The sequence below is a fragment of the Fistularia commersonii genome, chromosome 27 (genome assembly GCF_037954325.1).
Source record: "Fistularia commersonii isolate RoL2024-O1a breed Wild chromosome 27, RoL_Fcom_v1.0, whole genome shotgun sequence".
Taxonomy (NCBI): domain Eukaryota; kingdom Metazoa; phylum Chordata; class Actinopteri; order Syngnathiformes; family Fistulariidae; genus Fistularia; species Fistularia commersonii.
Window position 1 is genome coordinate 5,998,076 of NC_141310.1, and position 19,169 is coordinate 6,017,244.

Consider the following 19,169-nt stretch of genomic DNA (forward strand, 5'->3'; position numbering starts at 1 on the left):
TCTTCTATAGCAGGAAGTTGAGTGCCTGTAATGCATAGGGATGTTTTCACCACCCTCTGTAGTGCCTTGCGATCAGCCACACAACAGTTCCCATACCAAACTGTTACACAGTTGGTCAAAATGCTGCCTATTGCACAGTAGTAGACGTTACCCAGGATGTCAGCTGACAGATGGTTCTTTTTCAGTGCCTTGGAAAGAAGAGATGCTCATAGGCCTTCTTAATCAGGTTGGAGGTATTGGTTGTCCAGGACAGATTCTCAGAGATGTGGGTCCCCAGGAATTTGAAGCTGGAGACTCGTTCTACCTCCATTGATGTGTTGATGTGGAGGGGGGCATGGGCGTCTCCTTTCTCTCTCCTGAAGCCCACAATGATCTTTTTGGTTTTACTGGGGTTGAGGAGCAGGTTGTTGTCGACACACCATGCAGCTAGGTGTTTTACATCTGCCCTGTATTCAGACTCATCATTGTCACTAATGAGTCGAATCACTGTTATGTCGTCTGCAAACTTTATGGTGGAGATTCAAGATTCAAAGCGTTTATTGTCACATGTAGAGTATAGAAACGAGTTTCCCTGTACAGTGAAATTCCAACTTTGCTGTCCACAGTGCATTGGGATATGTGCTGGTGGAAGACTTTAAACATTGTTATAAATATGATTCTAGATATGAATGTGAACATTGCAATAGAACAGTGAGTAGAGTACTGTGCAATAAGACGTTTGAGTGCAGCTTGGTGTGCAACTCACAAAGTGCAGGTGCAAGGATGAGTGCAATTTGAGTGCAAATTAAGTGGCTGCAGACTTTACATGTGCAGGAAGAAGAATGAGTGTTAGCTGTTTAAGTGTCTGATGGCAGTCGGGTAGAACAAGTTTGTTAATCGTGCCCTCTTGGGGAGGGGGACATTGTATGGGTTCTTGAAGCAGGTGGGGACGGTGCTCTGGCTGAGGGAGAGGTTGAAGATGGCACTGAGAACATCAGCCAGCTCACTGGCACGAGCTCTGAGGGCCTGCCCTGGGATGTTGTCCTAGTTGGATCCAAACATAGGTCTGCAGTCATGGGTGAAGAGGGAGTAGATGAAGGGGCTCACTGGGGAGTGCCCGTGTTGAGTGTGATGAAGGTGGATGTGTTGCAGTCTGACCTGACACGTTGGGGTCTGTTGGTTACATAGTCCATTATCCAATTACAGAGGGAGTTATTGATTCCTAGACCCACAAGCTTTGTGATTAACTTGGAGGGGATGACTGTTGAATTCTGAGCTGAAGTCAACAAACAGCATTCTAGCATGTGTTCTTGCTGTCCAGGTGTGAGAGTACACATCCTCAGTGTAGCATCCTCTGTACTCCTGTTGCTACTGTAATCAAATTAGTGTGGAGCAAGTGTGGTGGGCAGACATTCCTTGATGTGAACCAAGACCAGTTGCTCATCACAATGGGAGTTAGTGCCACTGGGTGGTAATCATTCAGGCATGTGGAGAGAAATGTTTTGGCACTGGCACTACAGAGGTGGTTTTGAAGCACGCTGGTACGACTGCTTCGGCCAGAGACAGGTTGAAGATGTCCATTAAGGCTCCTGAAAGCTACTCATCGCAAGCACTGCGCACACGTCCAGGTATGCCATCAGGGCCAGCAGTCTTACATGCGTTGATGTGGCTCAGTATGTTCTGTATGTCTGTGTGTGAGTAGCTGGTGGTCATCAGAGGGCTTGATCTTAATAGGCGTCTCATTATTGTCCTTATCGAAACAAGAATAAAGGTCATACAGCACGTTGGAGAAGGACACAATCATGGTAGTTGATTAGGTGTTGCTGCTCTTGGAATCTGTGATGGCCTGGATGCCCTGCCACATATGTGGGCGATCACAGTTGACAAAGTGTTCTCCACTTTTAGCTTGTGTTCGTGCTTGGACTTCTTGATGCCCCTCTTCAGCTCTGCCCTGGTTGTGTTTTAGGCCACTGCATCACCTGATCTGAACGCCATATTGCTAGCCTTCAGCTGGAGGCACACTTCCCTGTTAATCCTGTTAATCCGTGGTTTCTGATTGGGGTATGTGGTAATCTGTTTCTCTGTTGTGACATTGTCAGTTGTGATGTTGATATGAAGGATGTAGGGCAGGATTACACTTTCTTCTGGAAGGAAAATCCAACAGGAGGACATCATCAGCATGGTGTGGGACTGGGAATAAAAAAAACACTTCTACCAAAGACTCCCAGAAACACCCATTGGCATAAGTGAAAAGCTTATGTCACCAAGGATCCCTCTGACCAAGAAGCGATATGCCACCCTTTTGAGTGTTTATGCTCTGACTCTTCCATCAACGGATGACATGAAAGACCATTTCTACCAGGAATTAAATGAGATTCTCCGTCACATATGCAAGGTTGCAAGGAGGTTATTGGGTGATTTCAATGCCAGAGTGGGGAAGGACAGCAAGGTGTGAAAATACGCCACGCCATCCATCCCTGGAGGTCAGGGAATAAGGGGCTTGACTATGCCTGTCTTAAAAATCCTATAGATCAGGACAATGTTCATCGTTCCCTTGCTGGAAACCTGAGCGGCATTGGGTCTTTGCTGCATACAGATGTATCAGTTGATGCTAAATTGATTGCCCACCACCATGCTTGGGCAAAAGCATGCAGCACACAGTATCGTACTCAACAACCCCACATCAGCTGCACTCTGCTAGAGGTGGCTGACATGTAGGAGAGAGCTGCAAATAAGACTATGTGCCCTGCAGAATGAGTGGTGGACATCAAAGGCTACTGAGATACAATCATATACCAATAACAACAATATGCACAACTTTTATGATGCAGTGAAAAACTCAGTCACTTCCTTGAAGGCTTCTGATGGTATAAACCTCCTCAAAGAGAAAAAGCCCACCACCAACAGATGGGCAGAACACTTTGAAGACCTCCTGAACCAGCCCTCCCCAACAGACCCCTCAATGGTGGATAAGTTACCTGACCACCCCACTATTAAAGACCTTGATCTTCCACTAACCTTTGAGAAGGTTAGATGTCAGTAAGATGGCTGAAGAAAAACAAGGCTCCTGGCCCTGATAACATTCCTGCAGAGATCTTCAAATATGGCGGCTACCTCTGCACTCACAAGCTCTACCTCTTTATTGCAGACATCTGGCAGCAAGAAACAGTCCCTCAACATTGGAGGGACGCAAACATCATCACCATCCTCAAAGGCAAAAGAGAAAAGTCCATCTGTGGCAGCAGCTGTCGCATTTCACTATTTGCGGTTGCTGGCAAAGTCTTGGCCAAAGTCATGGGGCTCTGTTAATGTAGCAAAGACCGAGGTACTGTGCCAGTGGGCAGCTACTCCCCTCACCTCAACCACCAACCTTCACCATCTCAGACCAGCCCCTTGCAATTGCAGACTCTTTAAAATACCTTCACACTAAACTATCTGTTCACCAGGCAGTAGTCCTAACAACAGCCTTCTACACCTGTGAAACATGGACACCATATGTACGACACCTGAGGATGCTCGAGGCCTTCCACATCAGATGCCTACAATGCATCCAGGGTATATGCTGGAGGGACTGCGTCCCCCACATGGATATACTCTGCAAGACTTACTGGATCCGTATCGAGGCCACAGTCGGCCAACACCAGCTCTGCTGGGTTGGCCAAATATCACCTGCCACGGAAAGTTCTCTAAGGCCAATTACATCTTAGACAACGCACTGCTGGTGGCCGGAAAAGGTGATACAAGGACCAACTGAAAATCCTGATGAAGAAGTGCAGCCTGAAGCCAACCCAGCAAGAGGAGGCCTGGCGGAGGCTCTGCAAATAAGGTGTGCACAGATCCTTGAGGAGGATCGAACTAATAGACGGATGAAGAAATCCACAAGGAGACATGAATCTAGCACAAAATCTCCAACCCTAGCCTGTGGATTCACTTGCCCTGACTGCAGCAGACAGTGTGGATCAAGGATTGCTCTCCACAGCCACAGCAAGACTCACAAGTACCAGAAGCAGGATTGTCATCATCGGACATGATGAACCACGAAGAGAGGGAGTGTCTGTGTGTGTGTATACACACCATATTTATTTGTCATGTAGTTTTGTTTAAATGAACCGCAAAGTTCTGCTGCAAAGAAGTAACTGTAAAATCCTGATATGTGTTTTTAGTTGAGATTTCAGTGCTACGTCACAAATATTGTCTTACTAATAATGTTTTATTATTTCTGTTAAAAGTGGTAACTTTTTAAACAGAAATCAAATGAACAGACCTCTTGATTTACTGTTACGTTTAAGGTTTAAACTGCAGTGGTTACACATTGTGATCAGATAAAACGAGAGACCAAGAGACCATGTACAAAAAAACATCAATACCATACACGGGGGAGAGATGCTTTAAATCAGATTTAGCTAAAACTAATTTTCATCTGTTTTTCCCAAGACACCGTCGTTGTTAATGATATTCACTTTTGCCATGTTAACTCTAACTGTTTTCAAAATTATTCATCAAGAAATCAGCTTCTGCTGGTGAGGTGGCTTGGACCCCCTATTTCATACTTATACAGCATTTGACTGGCATTGAGGCACAACCCCTTTGCATCTTTAATTTTTTCAGGGTTCTCTGCTAAATGGTCGGAAGACATCACACATCTCCCGCCAACCTGTGCCCCATACACATTTATATCTGTCTGTGTCACACCATAGTCCATTTATTGCAACAAAGGGTTGGAAAGAATGCACTATGCTCCAGAGAGTACTCCCCAGTGACCCACCAGCAGCAGTGGCACAATAAAGCCAAATAGAGAAGTGGAGACTGTGGGCTAGATATTACTTATTATCGCCTCTCTCCAAGCGTGAATTTGTGCCTGAAAATCCACACATAAGTTGGTGAAAACATTAATTCTATGGGTACTTACAAATGCTTACACACCACCGTGGGACATAAATCATGTGCAATGGGAAATGTTCTTTTTTTCTCTTTTGAGGAACATCAATTTCATTGTAATTACGTCTCCGGAAAATAAGATTGATATGGCAAACTCTTGATTGTATACTTCTGTGTACTTCATAGTCATAGTTGGCGAATATAGGCCCTGTGATCTGTGGGACCATGTTTTTGAAATCAGCTAGTACTGCACAACAGCAAAATTATCTCTGCAACCTAATTTAGAAATGGAAGTACAAAACCTATAATCAATAATTATGATATTTCCCTAATGTCCACTCGCAGCATCCTTTGTGGAAAGGTATAGTATGTCTGAAGTACCCTTGACAATGACACCCCTTCAGTCTTGCATAAAAAGATTCCCCTGATCCACGTTTTGGGGATGCATTCCTGTTTATCACTATCAACATGGTACTGCCATAAATTCAGATGCACATGGATAACAAAATGTTTTAAGTCCTGGGCACGCCAAGCCCATTGTTGGGGGTTAGGGTTTCTCCTTTGTAAAACAACTGGAATTATTATTCAGGGAAGAAGAGAGTTGGGGACATACTGTATAGGGTTAACAACACAAGATTACATGCGGTTCATTTAATCTTGACCGAGAACCACTCTGTACCTCTATGAAACCTACCTCACTGGGGAGGTCTCAAGGAGATATTCACAGAGTGAATATTATTTGTGCTGCATACTGTATATTCCCCCAAATGGGCATGCCATAAGAGCTGCTAATAGACTATCAGAATGCGTTCACACCCTGCTCCAGTACATTCCTGGGGCTCCTGTTTTTATACTTGCTGATTTTAATCACTGTGGGCTCAGGCGGGCACTAACTGGATTTAACCAGTGTGTTAAATGCGGAACAATGAATAATAGAGGTCTGGACTGCTGCATTCACACTATTGGGTGGGTTGGGTGGTTTGGGGGGAGGTAAAAAGCTAAGCCTAGCTCTCCTTTCTCCAACACACATCACTGGACAGTGGATGTCATGCCCACAAACAAATCTGTGTTCAAGTAAAGTCAGACCCAGCAAAAGTTGGTGCTACAGTGGATTAAGGGAAATGCTGGAACATTCAGGGTTTTCACAGCATTGATGGAAGCAGTTTTCATCTGCTCCGGGGAAGCAGAAGAGGGAGCTGATCAGTTTGCCTTTAAACTTTACATGTGCATTATATTTATGTTTTGTATCACCTTAGTACAAAACACATCACAGACACAGTTACAATGACAATAAGAAACTAAATCCACTTGTGAGTGAAAGAGAAGATTTGATCCACAATTGAGACGCCTCAATTATAATTGAACAAAAGAAAAAAACGAACAAACCTGAATCCTGAAATGAAACATATCATAGTTCTGATCAAATATCAAGTGAATTTCTGTTTATTAAAAAAAAAAGAGGGGGGGGGGTAAAACTCAAGATTCTATAACCATCTCTGATGTTTTTGACAGAGGAAATTGATCCACTGCAGGTTTAAACTATTTTTAATAAAGTCTACTTGCTGGCATTAGAAACTAATCTGATTTGACTTACTGCGATTTGACGCTATTTTTTTTATTGTTACATATTTGGTATGTAACACAGTATTGTCTCAGCATACAAATGTTTTAGAGTGATTCAATGGATTGAGTACAAGCTGAATTTTCTGCACTGCACAACACTTCATTGCTCTGCTGTGTTAATCATTTATTTTTCCAATGCATTACGTGATTATACTGATGCAGCATTGCACACTTTTTTGCCTTCAATGCATGTTTCTGTGTCGATGTATTCTTTCATAATAAAGCGCCTGACTGTAGTCTTGCATTGCACTTATAACCAAACTGAATTCTTGGCTGCCCTTCAGAATAATAAATCTAATCGCATCTCATAGCAACTACAATTATTATTACTCCATGCTCTGGATTCCACTTTTTCAGGAACATATCCTTCATAATGTTTTGAAAAGGATTACTTTTGGTAGCAAACAATAATCTGTATGAAATATGAATTCTTTGAAACCCTAATAAATAATGGGTACTTTTCTGCTCTTTATGCAGGTTTTGAGATTCAGTGCACCAAAATTCAATTAAGCTTCAAGATTTGAAAGAGTAGTGGAGCGTCAACATCTGGGATCTTTACCGAACCAAAGATCCCCTTTGCTAACCCATTGCAGGGGAAGCCGATGAGACAGCAGTTGAAAACTGATGAGAGTTCACATAGACTTATCGTAAAAGCAATATTTACAGAAGAAAATGTTTTACGAAAGCAAATACAGATATATGTATGTATATATATATATATATATATATATATATATATATACATATATTCTCCTTATATTTTATATATATCTTCTTCTTGTCCTTTTGGCTTTTCCCTTCAGGGCTTGCCACAGCAAATCAATCTTCTCCATCAAACCCTATTCGCTGCATCCTCCTCTCTCACACCAACTACCTTCATATCTTCTCTCGTTCTCGAGACCTCTTGCCTGCAAGCTCCAATTCCAGCATCCCTTCTTTGTGCATGACCGAACCATCTCATTCTAGCCTCTCTAACCTTCTCTCCCAAACACCTAAAATGTGCTGTTCCTGTGATAGAATCATTCGCGATCCTATCCATCCTTGTCACCCCCAAAGAGAACCTTTGCCCCTTCATCTCTGTGACCTCTCGGTCTGCCTCCTGTTTTTTCGTCACTGTTACTGTTTCTAGGCAATACAGCATTGCTGGTCTCACCGCTATCTTGTACACCTTTACTTTAATTCTGGCTGATAGGTCTTCTATCGCATTGTAGCCCTGACACTTTTCTCCACCAATTCCACCATGCTAGAACCTCTTTTCCACACTCTCCTTTGACCCTAAGTACCTGAAATCCTCAAACTTCTCGATCTCCACTCCCTGTAGCCTCACCGTTCCACCCATGTTCCTCACATTTACAGACATACACTCTATGTTGCTGAAACTAATCTTCATTCCTCTCCTCTCCAGAGCATACTCTAGATTTTCCTCAACTTGTTCTCTGCTATCACTACAGATCATTGTCATCTGCAAATATCATTGTCCACGGAGATTCCTGTCTAATCTCATCTGTCACCCTGTCCATCACCACTGCAAACAAGAAGGGGCTCAGAGCTGATCCCTGCTGAAGTCCCACCTCCACCTTGAACTTCTCTGTTACCTCTACAGCGTTTACAGCACACCTCACCACTGTCTCAAAGCCGGCATAAATGTCCTGCACCAGTGTAATACACTTTTCTGCTACACCAGACTTCCTCATACAATACCAACAATACCAGAGTTCCTCTCTTGGCACCCTGTCAGGCCTTTTCTAGGTCTGCAAAAATGCAATGCAGCTCCCTCTGGCCGTCTCTGTACTTTTCTATCAGCAATCTCAAGCTTAATACTGCATATGTAGTCTTCTTTCTAGGCATGAAGACACTTCCATACCTCATCAGGACCGACTGCCTTTCCACTATTCCACTTCTTCACTGCCTTCCCTACCTCCCTTTTACTAATCTCTGCTACTTTGTGGTCTACAATAGTCACCTCCTTTACCCTTAATCCTCTTTCATTTTCTTCATTCATCAGCTCTTCAAATTACTCCTTCCATCTTACCATCACTCTTCTAGCATCTGTCAATACATTTCCTTCCCATTCCTTAATCACCCTGAAGTGCTGTACATCCTTTCTATCTCTGTTTTGCCAACCTGTATAGACCATTCTCTCCTTCCTTACTGTCCAACCAAGCATACAAGTCATCATATGCCCTTTGTGTTCCCTTTGCTACCTCCCTGCTACCTTAGCTGTAGTTGTCCAGTCATCTGGACGCTCTGCCTGACCCCCGGAGCCTTTTTCAGCTCCTCCCTGAAAACCATACAGTTTGTGCAGGTTATGGCTTTATATATCATTGTCTCATTGTAAACAAAACTTTAACATTTAGGTTGAACCCTATTTTACTTGAATAATTTTTTTTCATACTTTATACTCGTTTCACCCTTAACCATTCATCAACTGATATTCGTTTACTTTTGCTGAGCAGCAAAGTTAATCTTCTACCAAATTCAGTTAATTAATGCACTTGATGCAGTACAGCAATGGTATAGATCCCCTTCTAATTTCACAGAAAACAATTAATTTATACTGAAGTTAAACAAATTGGCAACTTGAGTATATACATCTTTAGGCTTAGTCTGCCCAGTGAAATAGTACTAATTGCCTAACAAATTTCAAAAAGAAATGGAAAAAAAAACAATTAAATCCTAGCTCATACTTGATTCAGTTTACATCAGTTAACTTTTGCACAAAGAAGTACTCCAGTGAAATTTTCTGTATTATGATTGTAATTGAAAATGTTGTTGCGTTACCCTCAACACTAAGATTTACCTATCAATCCCAGGTTTCCAGCCAATATTCATCATCTAAACACAGTCCGCCTCTCTATTTATTCACTAATACACATTTACTTGAAAATATCTCAGTTATAATTAGATTAATCTACAACGTAATTCACTGTAATAAATTGCATTAAACCCTCTCTTCATGATATCGGCAATATTCAAAATTTATGAAGGCCCAGTTGTTTTGATTTATTTGAATGATTTTTGTAGAGAATGTTATTATTGTCTTGTTAAAACGTGCTGGGTACCTAATAACCCTAATTTTAAGCTAATTAATATAAAACATATTGAAAAAAAAACACATTTTTCAAATCCCCTCCCCTAGTTTGGGATATGCTTGCTTTGTCTTTGTGAACCTCATAAATGTACGAGTGGGTATAGAAATATTCCAAAAAGCAATTCCAAGATTTGCTTGCATATTTAAAGTGCCCCTTCAGTCAGATATTCATTTTTCTTCTTGTTCTTAAATAAGTTTGAGGAGCAGAGTCTGAAAACACAAGGGTTTTTCATATGGATTGATGAATTGTGTAAATTTCTGCTGTGCTCACAAAAGGCAAAAAGGCAGACTTACAAGTAATACTTGTCACATTAAACATATTTTAATCCAGATGTGGTTAACAGTAAATCATACATAGAGGAAGGAAGGTGAGGCTTAAATACTTCAGTGCAGAACAGCACTGAAGGAGGTTGGAGTGAATAGTAATAGTTGGTTGCAGACATTTGCTCCATGTTTTGGTACTGGTGCAAAAGTAATATTGCCAGTTTTTACCTTTCACAGCGGTCATTTTAGAATCCATATAATCAAATTAGCAGACCCACCTTGGCCTTGCTGTGGGCTGCCGGACATATTTGTCTGAAATTAGAAGTGGTTTGGCAAATTCCTAGCAGAGTACTTGAATAGCACGCTGACATCTTCTTCCTGGTAAAAGTGCTTCATCTTATCAACGTGCCCAGATATCTGCACCCCGTGGCGCACCTGCCGCTGAAAGGCCATGGAAGCTGATCTTTGAATTGGTTTTTCAGGGTTTTGCCCATAACCCGCTGATGAATTAATGAAGAGACATGAAACTACCGCTCTGAACCATGTGCCTGGCCTTCAGACTAGTGGAGGACTTTATAGCTTACAAATACAGTCCATTTTTCCCAAAAGTACAACATGTGAAATGAATAAAAGCTGAATTTTAATTTACACTGCAATTTCAAATCAGGGAGGAAGAGTTGGTGACATTTTAGGATTCTAATGAGGTAATTACTTTAAGAATAAATTAACAACATGTGGAGGGGATCATTTTTAAGTGCCTTAAAAAATGTTAATAAAAAGTGAAAAGTTGGATGATTAAAACATTAAGTGAAATGTTAAAACGCTAAGACTGATTACCTTCGTCTTTCACCACCAGCCAGTCAAACTGTGGCTCCAGGTCAAAATCAGAAAAGAGAAGATGGATGCGGCTCCCTGGTTCGGATATTATCAACCACACGCAGTTCAAGTTGTTCCCATATTCCTCAGGGTAGTTTGGGGACAGTATGGTCCCCGAAGGAGCCGTGAAGTTGAAGAAACAAGAGACTACGACGAGTAAGGAAAAAGAATGATGTTATGTACAAATAGAGAAAGGGCAAAATCGAAGCTGCGGTAAACAGAAACTTTGATAAACACATTTGAAAATAGAAATGTGGTACTTACAAATACAGGTTGGTTTATTGCCTGACCACTGATTGTTGTGCTGGCAGGTGATGCTTTTTTCTCCGACTAGTTCAAAAGCCGCCTGGCAAAAAAATGTCAGCACATCTCCATGCTGAAAGCGATCACCACTACGACGACCAAATGCTGGCACTCCAGGATCGCCACAGCCTCCCCGCTCGATCTCTGTGACAGACGTGCACAGATTAATGATTGAGGCAATAACTGATGACAACATTTAATGGTAAAAGTTTAGTGATCTATTTATTTTTCAATTTTTTGGAGGAAGGTGGAGTTATAATCTTTCATATGAAAGTACAACTATAGTTATGCTAGTTGTTCGTCAGAATTTCTGTAATTTTGGCATCATATAGTCCTAAAGTATTATTTGGCGTTTTTCTTAACAGAATTTCTTGTAACTTATCATATTTTTTTAACCAAGTTCTGTAGATATAGCTGTTTCTTAAATGTTGATGGCAGGAGAGGATGTGTCCAAATCTTACTCAAAAGGAAAAAATACATTGCGCTATGGCTGAGGTCAAGAGAAATGCAATTATACCTTTTGGTGTGTACGGCAAGGATCCCTTTACTGCTGTCTGTACAAAACGACTTCAGACGTCTTTGAGAGCCGTTTAACTTAACTCATCATAGATGAGTAAATGGGACACAAGAGGATCAGTCCTTCAAATCTAAACGATCAACACTTCCTTTTCAAAACATCCAGCACAAGTCTTAACTGGCCCGCCATCAGGTTGATAAATACTTTTTAAAAGACAAGCATCAAAAATAATAGATGTTTAAGCAGGGTGGACTGGTATGTTTAATAGGTTTTTGTTTCTTAATATTTGGGAGGGACATTATACAACAAAATATTAGAAAAAAGTAATCTCAGTGTTTTGCCTGTCCAATTTTGTAACAGTATTTATTTATTTTTTTTACGCAAGCAACAGATGTTGGCAGCCTGCAAGATGATACCAATTAAAAAGGAAAGACTGTCTAATTGGGTTTTACTGCTGAATGATATAATAATAAGTGCTGCATCTCTCCACTGTTACCCTCTTCAAATCGCTTCCCTTGTTTCAGTCGGCCTTCCTTTCTAACGGCTGCTTTCCCTTAATTTGCTAAATACACTGTGCTCTGTTGGCACACTGTGTGACATTAGCAGTGCCACTGAGGAGGTCTGCAATTACGTTCTGTGACTTTTGTGACTTTTTTTCCATCCCTCCTTCCCTTAATGGAAAACTGTTTTCATCCTTCAAGACCCCCTTTAAAATCTGACATTCCACCAGACATCTGTCATCTTGTAATGCTCCACCATGCTCCTGGATTTGCTCTGGGCAAATACATCTCAAGGTTAGCTCTGCGTGTGTGTGTGTTGGTGTGTGTGTGAGTGTGAGTATGTGCTTGTTCGTGTGTGTCTTGGTGTGTGTGTTGGTATGCATTGTCTATACTCTTACTGTATGGGTGGATGTAAGTATACCCATAAGGATAGAATATTTAGCCAAGTTGTTAAACATGATTCAGGGCACCCACCTGTGACTTTAGGTCTGATAAGTCTGACAATATCACTGTAATAGCATCCTTGAGTCATTTTCCTTTCCAAAGGTTTTTCCTATCTTTTTTTTTTGTTTCTCATTCTTCCTTTTGAACACTTTATAGGACAGCATCATTTAGATTTACAACTCAGTACAACATTTTATGATTCTGTCTCTTTTCCTTTCCAACAGTCACATATTATGCAAAGTAATCTACATAATCAAGCATAGAAAATACAACACAACATGGAAGATGAATGTAATAAAATGTTAACGACCTGCCTGGTTTTCTATTTTGTATATTTTAGCCCGGTACCTAACAAATCATATCTAATTTGATTTGCTGCCAAACACTTTTTGAGGCATAATACAGAGAATTCTCTGTCTTGCAAAATGTTCCAGAAACATATGCTCCATTTCATGCCAGTTCAGCGGAAACAAGTCTTTTTCATTTATTTGTAATGTTTTGTTTGTATGATGAGGAGTCAAGGACACTCTTCATATGGAAACATAAAAATACGCTGACAAATATCTACCTTATTAAAGTAAATTTTTTGCAGCACATTTACTTTGCATGTTTATACATATACGTTGCGTTCAACAATGAAAAAAAAACAAATAATCCTCCTTACAAAGTAGAGCAGTGCTATATCATGCTTAGATTAACTTCTTTTATTGTTTAATAAATAAACACATCAATCTGAAATCTTGGCAGCAGTATTTAGCTGTAATTACCATAATGAGCTGTGTCTGTTTGTGACATTAGCTATTTGTTTTCATCTTTCAAATACGCCCACTCCTTCAAACATGCAAAGCTGGGGGGCTTCAAAACTATAACATAAATGAATTTAGAAAAATGATAAATGAGAAAATAAGATAGCTACACATACACAATCACTTGTTTATCATTTTTGCAGGAACACAGGGGATGCCAAACAGATCAAAGTCTGTAACACATTGAGATTATATGATGTGACAGCTTCACAAATATACATGCAAGGACACACAAAACACACCACAAGCCATTGTTCAACTGTCCTGGGGTAGAGGGAAAAAAAAAGAAAAAAAAAGAAGAAAAAAAAGGAAAATGTCGAGGTTGATTAAAAAGAAGCCTTTTGCTGCTATAACATGGTCTTTTCTTTGCTGTTTTCATTCTACAACGGTTTAATTACATGCTAGTGTTTTATTAAGCTTTATTCGCCAAATTCATAACTTGAGTGCACTTCTCAGTCATGAAAATCATAAAGGGATGCTGCATTCTGAATTTTTTTCATGGAATCTTTTTAAAGAAGCTTATTGATCTCTCTGTTGGTCTACAACAGACCTGGGCCTTTTACACATGGGCATCCCCATCCGACCAACGTGAGGTCAAACACACATGAATGAAAAATATTTTATTCCGTTCATGTTTTACGAGTGTGTTGCTTTTCTGTTATCATTGGTTTTTGTCTTCCAACACTATTCAAGTTTCTCATATGGCCCCTTGTAAAAATTACTTGGCCAACCCTGGTCGACACCTTAGTAATTCAATGTACACAAGCTGTCGTGAAACAAATGGAAAATGTTGTTTCATAGATGTAGTTGGATCTTTTAGCTCTGTTCCTTTCTAATATCCATATGAGTAACAGCTCATTTGCTGTTGTTATTTTGATCATCATTCCTGCCAGAAACATCATAAGCTTGGTCCCAGGAACAGTTTAACAATGTAATGAGAGTACATGTTTTTTTTTCTTTGGTTTCAGTGATTTCTCTTCACTTTGTATCGATGTGGACAGTTCACAAACAGACATGGCTGCACATGAGTGATGTGAATTGAGAAACAGCTCTGCTAATTGTTATAACCAACATCAAAAAGATCAGTGTCAAGGTTACTTGTCAATCAGCAGATAACAAACAAACAAGAGCATTTTACTCATCAGATGCGCCTCAATGACATGAGGCAAATAACTGTTTAAGACTGATTGACATCAGTTAATCAGTTACTTTTAAAAACAGGTTGAATGATAACCCGCATCAAAATACGTTTGTATTTTGAACACACGCACACAAACGCACACATGCACGCTTGCATGCATTCACAAGCACACACATGCACGCACACACACATGCACCAGTATTACTGCACTGAATCATTAAGAGAGTAACTGACCCTACACCACAATGCTAGCAACATCAGTGAATCAAATGTAACAGAGCAGAACCTAGAGTACAATCATGTGCACTCACCTTTTCGCTTTGACTTAATCTATATAAAGTGCTTTACGTCTTGTCATTTATTTTATCTTTTATTTTCAATTGTTTCTTTTTGTCATTTTCCCAGTAGCTTATTTGGCATCTTGTTAAGTGGATAAAATAATAATTCTCCAAAATAAACCCAAAGTGAAACTGGTAAATGTGACTTTACTATATTACTGATATGGGACACTGCAAAAAAATAATTGAATATTAAACAAATATATAGTTCATTTTAAATAGATGTTCATGATGACATCTCTCTGTCTCCCTCTCACTTTCACAGACTGTCTTCCACTTTGTCTCACTATAAGTATCAGCGCTGACATAATATGAAAATAACCAAGCAAAACGATAAACTGACTCATAATTCATTATTGCCTGCTTATAATGCTCGGGTGCACACAAACATACCTGACTAAGTACAAGGGCAAACAACAAAAGTGTTTACTGTGAAGTGTCAGCAATACTCTGACTTTCACACTCCTTAACTTGAACATAACTATTTGTAGGTTTTGTTTGTGTGTCTTGTAAACGCAAATGAACAATATATTTAAACAAGAGATGTATATATTTCAAAGCAGAACATACCTTCATAGACAGCCTTGAACCCCGCTGAGCCAATTGTATCATCTGACTGTAGATGTAGCCACATTTGATTGGATAAACTAACAATGAGGTCAGGGACACTGGATCCTGTGAGTCTGCATTCAAACAAATACACACACACACACACACGCACACACACACACGCACACATACGATAAAAAAACATTTGTTATTGATGTACAGCATGCATGCTCCATGTGTATGTGGGTTTACAATAGGGTGTATTTCATTGTTCAGGGATAGAGGTGATTACTTTGGACCTCTAAAGCCTTTACACTCACTTATGTAGTCATTCTATGCGAACAGTAGAAAGTATACATACAGAGTATCATAGTAAACAAACAAACAATGCATTTTCATATAAAACTGCAGCTTTTGTTTTTGATGAGATCTGAAAATAAAAAAAATCCTTCATGTTAAAGGGCTATTATAATTTTGGATCTCTAGTTAGTCAGGAAACTCATTCAACATATTATGGAATGCTGTTGAATGGGTGCTGAGTGCTATCTACTAAACAGTAACAGTACATATTAGTAGACTATGCAAAGCAGTCAGCCATCTCCATGCCAAGGATTTGGCACCACATCCATTGACACTTCTATTTCCAAAGAGTCATTGCAATTCAGTTCTGTCTTGGTAAACCACTGTGCTGGATGCGAACAGTATGTCCGAATGATTTTCCTTGCCCAGCGCAGGATAAAATTGTCAATAATACTCTTACTGTCCAATACATATTAAAGGTCCTTACACATAGAGAACCCTCCTGGTGTCTCCTATTTTCCCTCCATCTCCCACAGTGAGAGTGTCATATCCTCTTTCCAGATCAAACTCTTCAAATGACAGCTTTATTACCTAAAAGGAAAAAAGAGAGAAAGACAGAGAAAGTGAGAGAAACAGAAGCTAGTAGAGAGGCAGTTAAGCCGTATCTGTGAAAAGGTGAAATTAAGGAAAATGAAAGGCAAGGAGACAACTGGTGAAGTATTTATTTAAAATGGGCAGTAATAAACCCATCTGTGTAGAAGCAAGAAAGGCATCCTGCAGTTTTGGTCATGACAGTATTTGTATTTAATTAAAGTTGCAATGCCAGAGGTATGAAAGATAATTTGATAGTGACATATTGTTATTCCAAAATAATTCATCTTTAATCAAAGATGGAAGAAAAAGAGCAGGGACACTCTAATAGCATTATCCTTGTTCACACCCATGATTACAGATGTCCTTGTTCTGGGACCCCTTACAGTGTTAAACTTTCAAAAAAAAACATCATTCAGTATTTTGCATGCAGCAATCGTCTTGGTGAAGTTGCTTTCATAAAGCCGGTGAGCTTCTCTGGGCTCTAAAGTCTGTAATACTGCTGTTCCGCAATTTGCTGCTTGTCAATCATCTATTAGCAGTACATCTTTATGAACCCCCAAAAAGATGAAAATATGCCTAGGGAAGTTAAAATTAAAAAGAACTGTTCTCAATCAGTATGCTTCTTGGGAAAACAATTCAACCATTAGCATTAAGAATTGTCACTGAGAATCATGTGAGAAAATTTTACAAAGTTAAAATCTTACTACAAGAAATCGGGATCTGAAAAAGGGATTTCAGACTATTCACAATCAGCTAAGGCTGCACCTGGAAGCCAAAAAAAATCATTGGTTACATGCAACTAAAAGACAAGTGGTTATAAAATAGTTCAAAAAACACACTAGTCATAAATAAATTATTTATAAGAAAAAAATGTTTCAAGGTGTTCCCTTGAAACTGACCCTAACCTAAATCCTCAACCATATACATACAGTGTTCTGATTTTAAGATGATTGCAAAATGAAAGACAAAAGTGTGTTTTTAGTAGATTTGTATTGCCCAAGACATTATTCATTACTGTAAGCATGTGATACACGCAGCAGAACAAACCACAAAGGAGTCTACCAGAAAATCAATACAGCCCTCAGGCCTGTGATGACCGATGCCAGCAAGAGGAAACTCAAGTAGTATGGCCATGACATCAGGTCAGTTGGACTTGCAAAGAGCATCCTAGAGGGCTTTGTCCGAGGGGGCAACAACAGAGGAAAACAAAGGAAGATGTGGGAGGACTATTACAATGAATGGATTGGAATTATTCTGTGTGTTTGCAACAACTGCAGGGCACAAAGGGACATGGATGAATGGAAAACAGTGTTGTTTAGAAAGACATCAGTGGTACACCTGACCAGCCTAATAAAAGGTCCAAAAAAAATTAACAGCATAAGAGGCAGCAGCAGAATATCTCATTTGTATCACTCAAAGAGAACACCAACTTTATGTGCAATGTAAAAGTTATCAAAACATCTATTTGATCGTCATTGCGTAGCTACTACAAGCGTATATTCAATTCAAAAGACAGGCATATTTTTCATTTAGAATCAATATTTACAGTAGATATATATACAGTTATATGCTAAAAAAGAACAACAAAACTTAACATGACTTAACAACAATTTTACCTTTCATAAAATAGACGGTCCACTACAAGTGTAATGTGAAAATTTTTAATGGATTTAGAGCTGTTCTGGTGTGTGTTAGCAAAGAAGGGAGGACATACTGCAATAATGAATGCAATTTTCACTTAGGTGACAATCAGTATATTGAACTTTTGTCTGTAACAGACAAATATTTGATGTCTGAAATAGAGGATGGGTCTGATTGGATTTTGCTCGATGGTCATCCAGTTCCATCATTTATGCTCCGCTATGGCTCTTTTTTCCTTTTCCAAATCATCTTGTGTTTATTTTCAAGTTTTGTAGCAGTTTAATAAAAACTACGATGTGTTTTGCGTCCTCTCAGGCAATTCTTGAGCCAGCAGTCAGTAAACAGGTTACCTGTCAAGTCAGATTGTTTCAGCCTTTTTTTTTTATTGGGAAATTAATGTATGATCAAATAGACAAAAAGACAATGATTCCATGATTTCCTTCTGTCATTATATCATTATGAGGCTGATTGACGGTCATGGCTTTGGTACATTACAAACAGAGTGTTTTATTTATAACTTAGCGAACGCTGAGTCTCATTTAAAAAAATCTCAGTAAGTGTGTGCTTGTTTGCACAACCATGATCCTGATGTTCATATTCCCATATGTTCACCTTAGTAGCAGTACCTCTAAAGCAATAAATGACATTGTGACAAAATGTCACTGTAGCAATTAAGATGGTGATGGCTGCAACTCCGAACCTGAGATGACCTGTTATGTTGGCTTGTTTGTTGTTTATTATGTTATTGCGTAGAAAGCATTTATACATTTTGTTCCAGGATGAGCTCAAGCTTTTTTATGCTGTTGTAAGTTAAAACCAGAGAGGAGACTTGATTGAATTTCAAAGACCCCAAATTTGCAGGCGGATGATTTCCTCTTGTGAAGTGGTGTTTTTCATCAAATGTCTATTTCCAAATGGAAATTGTAAAGCAGTTTCAGAATTAATCTTTAAAATGGAATTAGTAGTACAGCATTTTGCTTAAATTATATGCTGAGTCATGAGACTTCTTGTGAGCAGAGGCAGAATTTTGTATTGCTATGTCGTCAAGCTGTTGGTATAAATCATTTCACGAACAAGCTCATATGGTAAATACTTAAAATTCCCTTTCAATAAGGTTGTTATTGATTTTATTTTTATTGATTAAAAAATCTAAAACCACCGCATAACAAAATATGAGGCATCAGTGGGCATGTAATATAAACCCTCAAAAAATTAGATTTTATGAAGTAATGTATATTGCTTATTGTTGAAGACCACCATTGCATTTTAATCAGCTGTCATGCCATCAAGAAAAAAGTGAAGCATGGCAGAATTAGAATTGTGTG

The 19,169-nt window shown here is 39.4% G+C and overlaps 1 protein-coding gene across 1 annotated transcript in view; it reads right to left on the reverse strand.

Moving 5' to 3' along the window:
* The window catches only part of csmd1b (CUB and Sushi multiple domains 1b), a 283,651-nt gene that overhangs the window by 126,857 nt on the left and 137,625 nt on the right, over window positions 1-19,169 (reverse strand). Inside the window, exons 12-15 of the mRNA XM_086174557.1 lie at window positions 16,097-16,200; window positions 15,331-15,443; window positions 10,976-11,158; window positions 10,673-10,858 (exon numbers count right to left, since the gene is read on the reverse strand). Of these exons, the coding sequence (XP_086030683.1) occupies window positions 10,673-10,858; window positions 10,976-11,158; window positions 15,331-15,443; window positions 16,097-16,200 (586 nt within the window). The remainder of the gene's footprint in view (window positions 1-10,672; window positions 10,859-10,975; window positions 11,159-15,330; window positions 15,444-16,096; window positions 16,201-19,169) is intronic.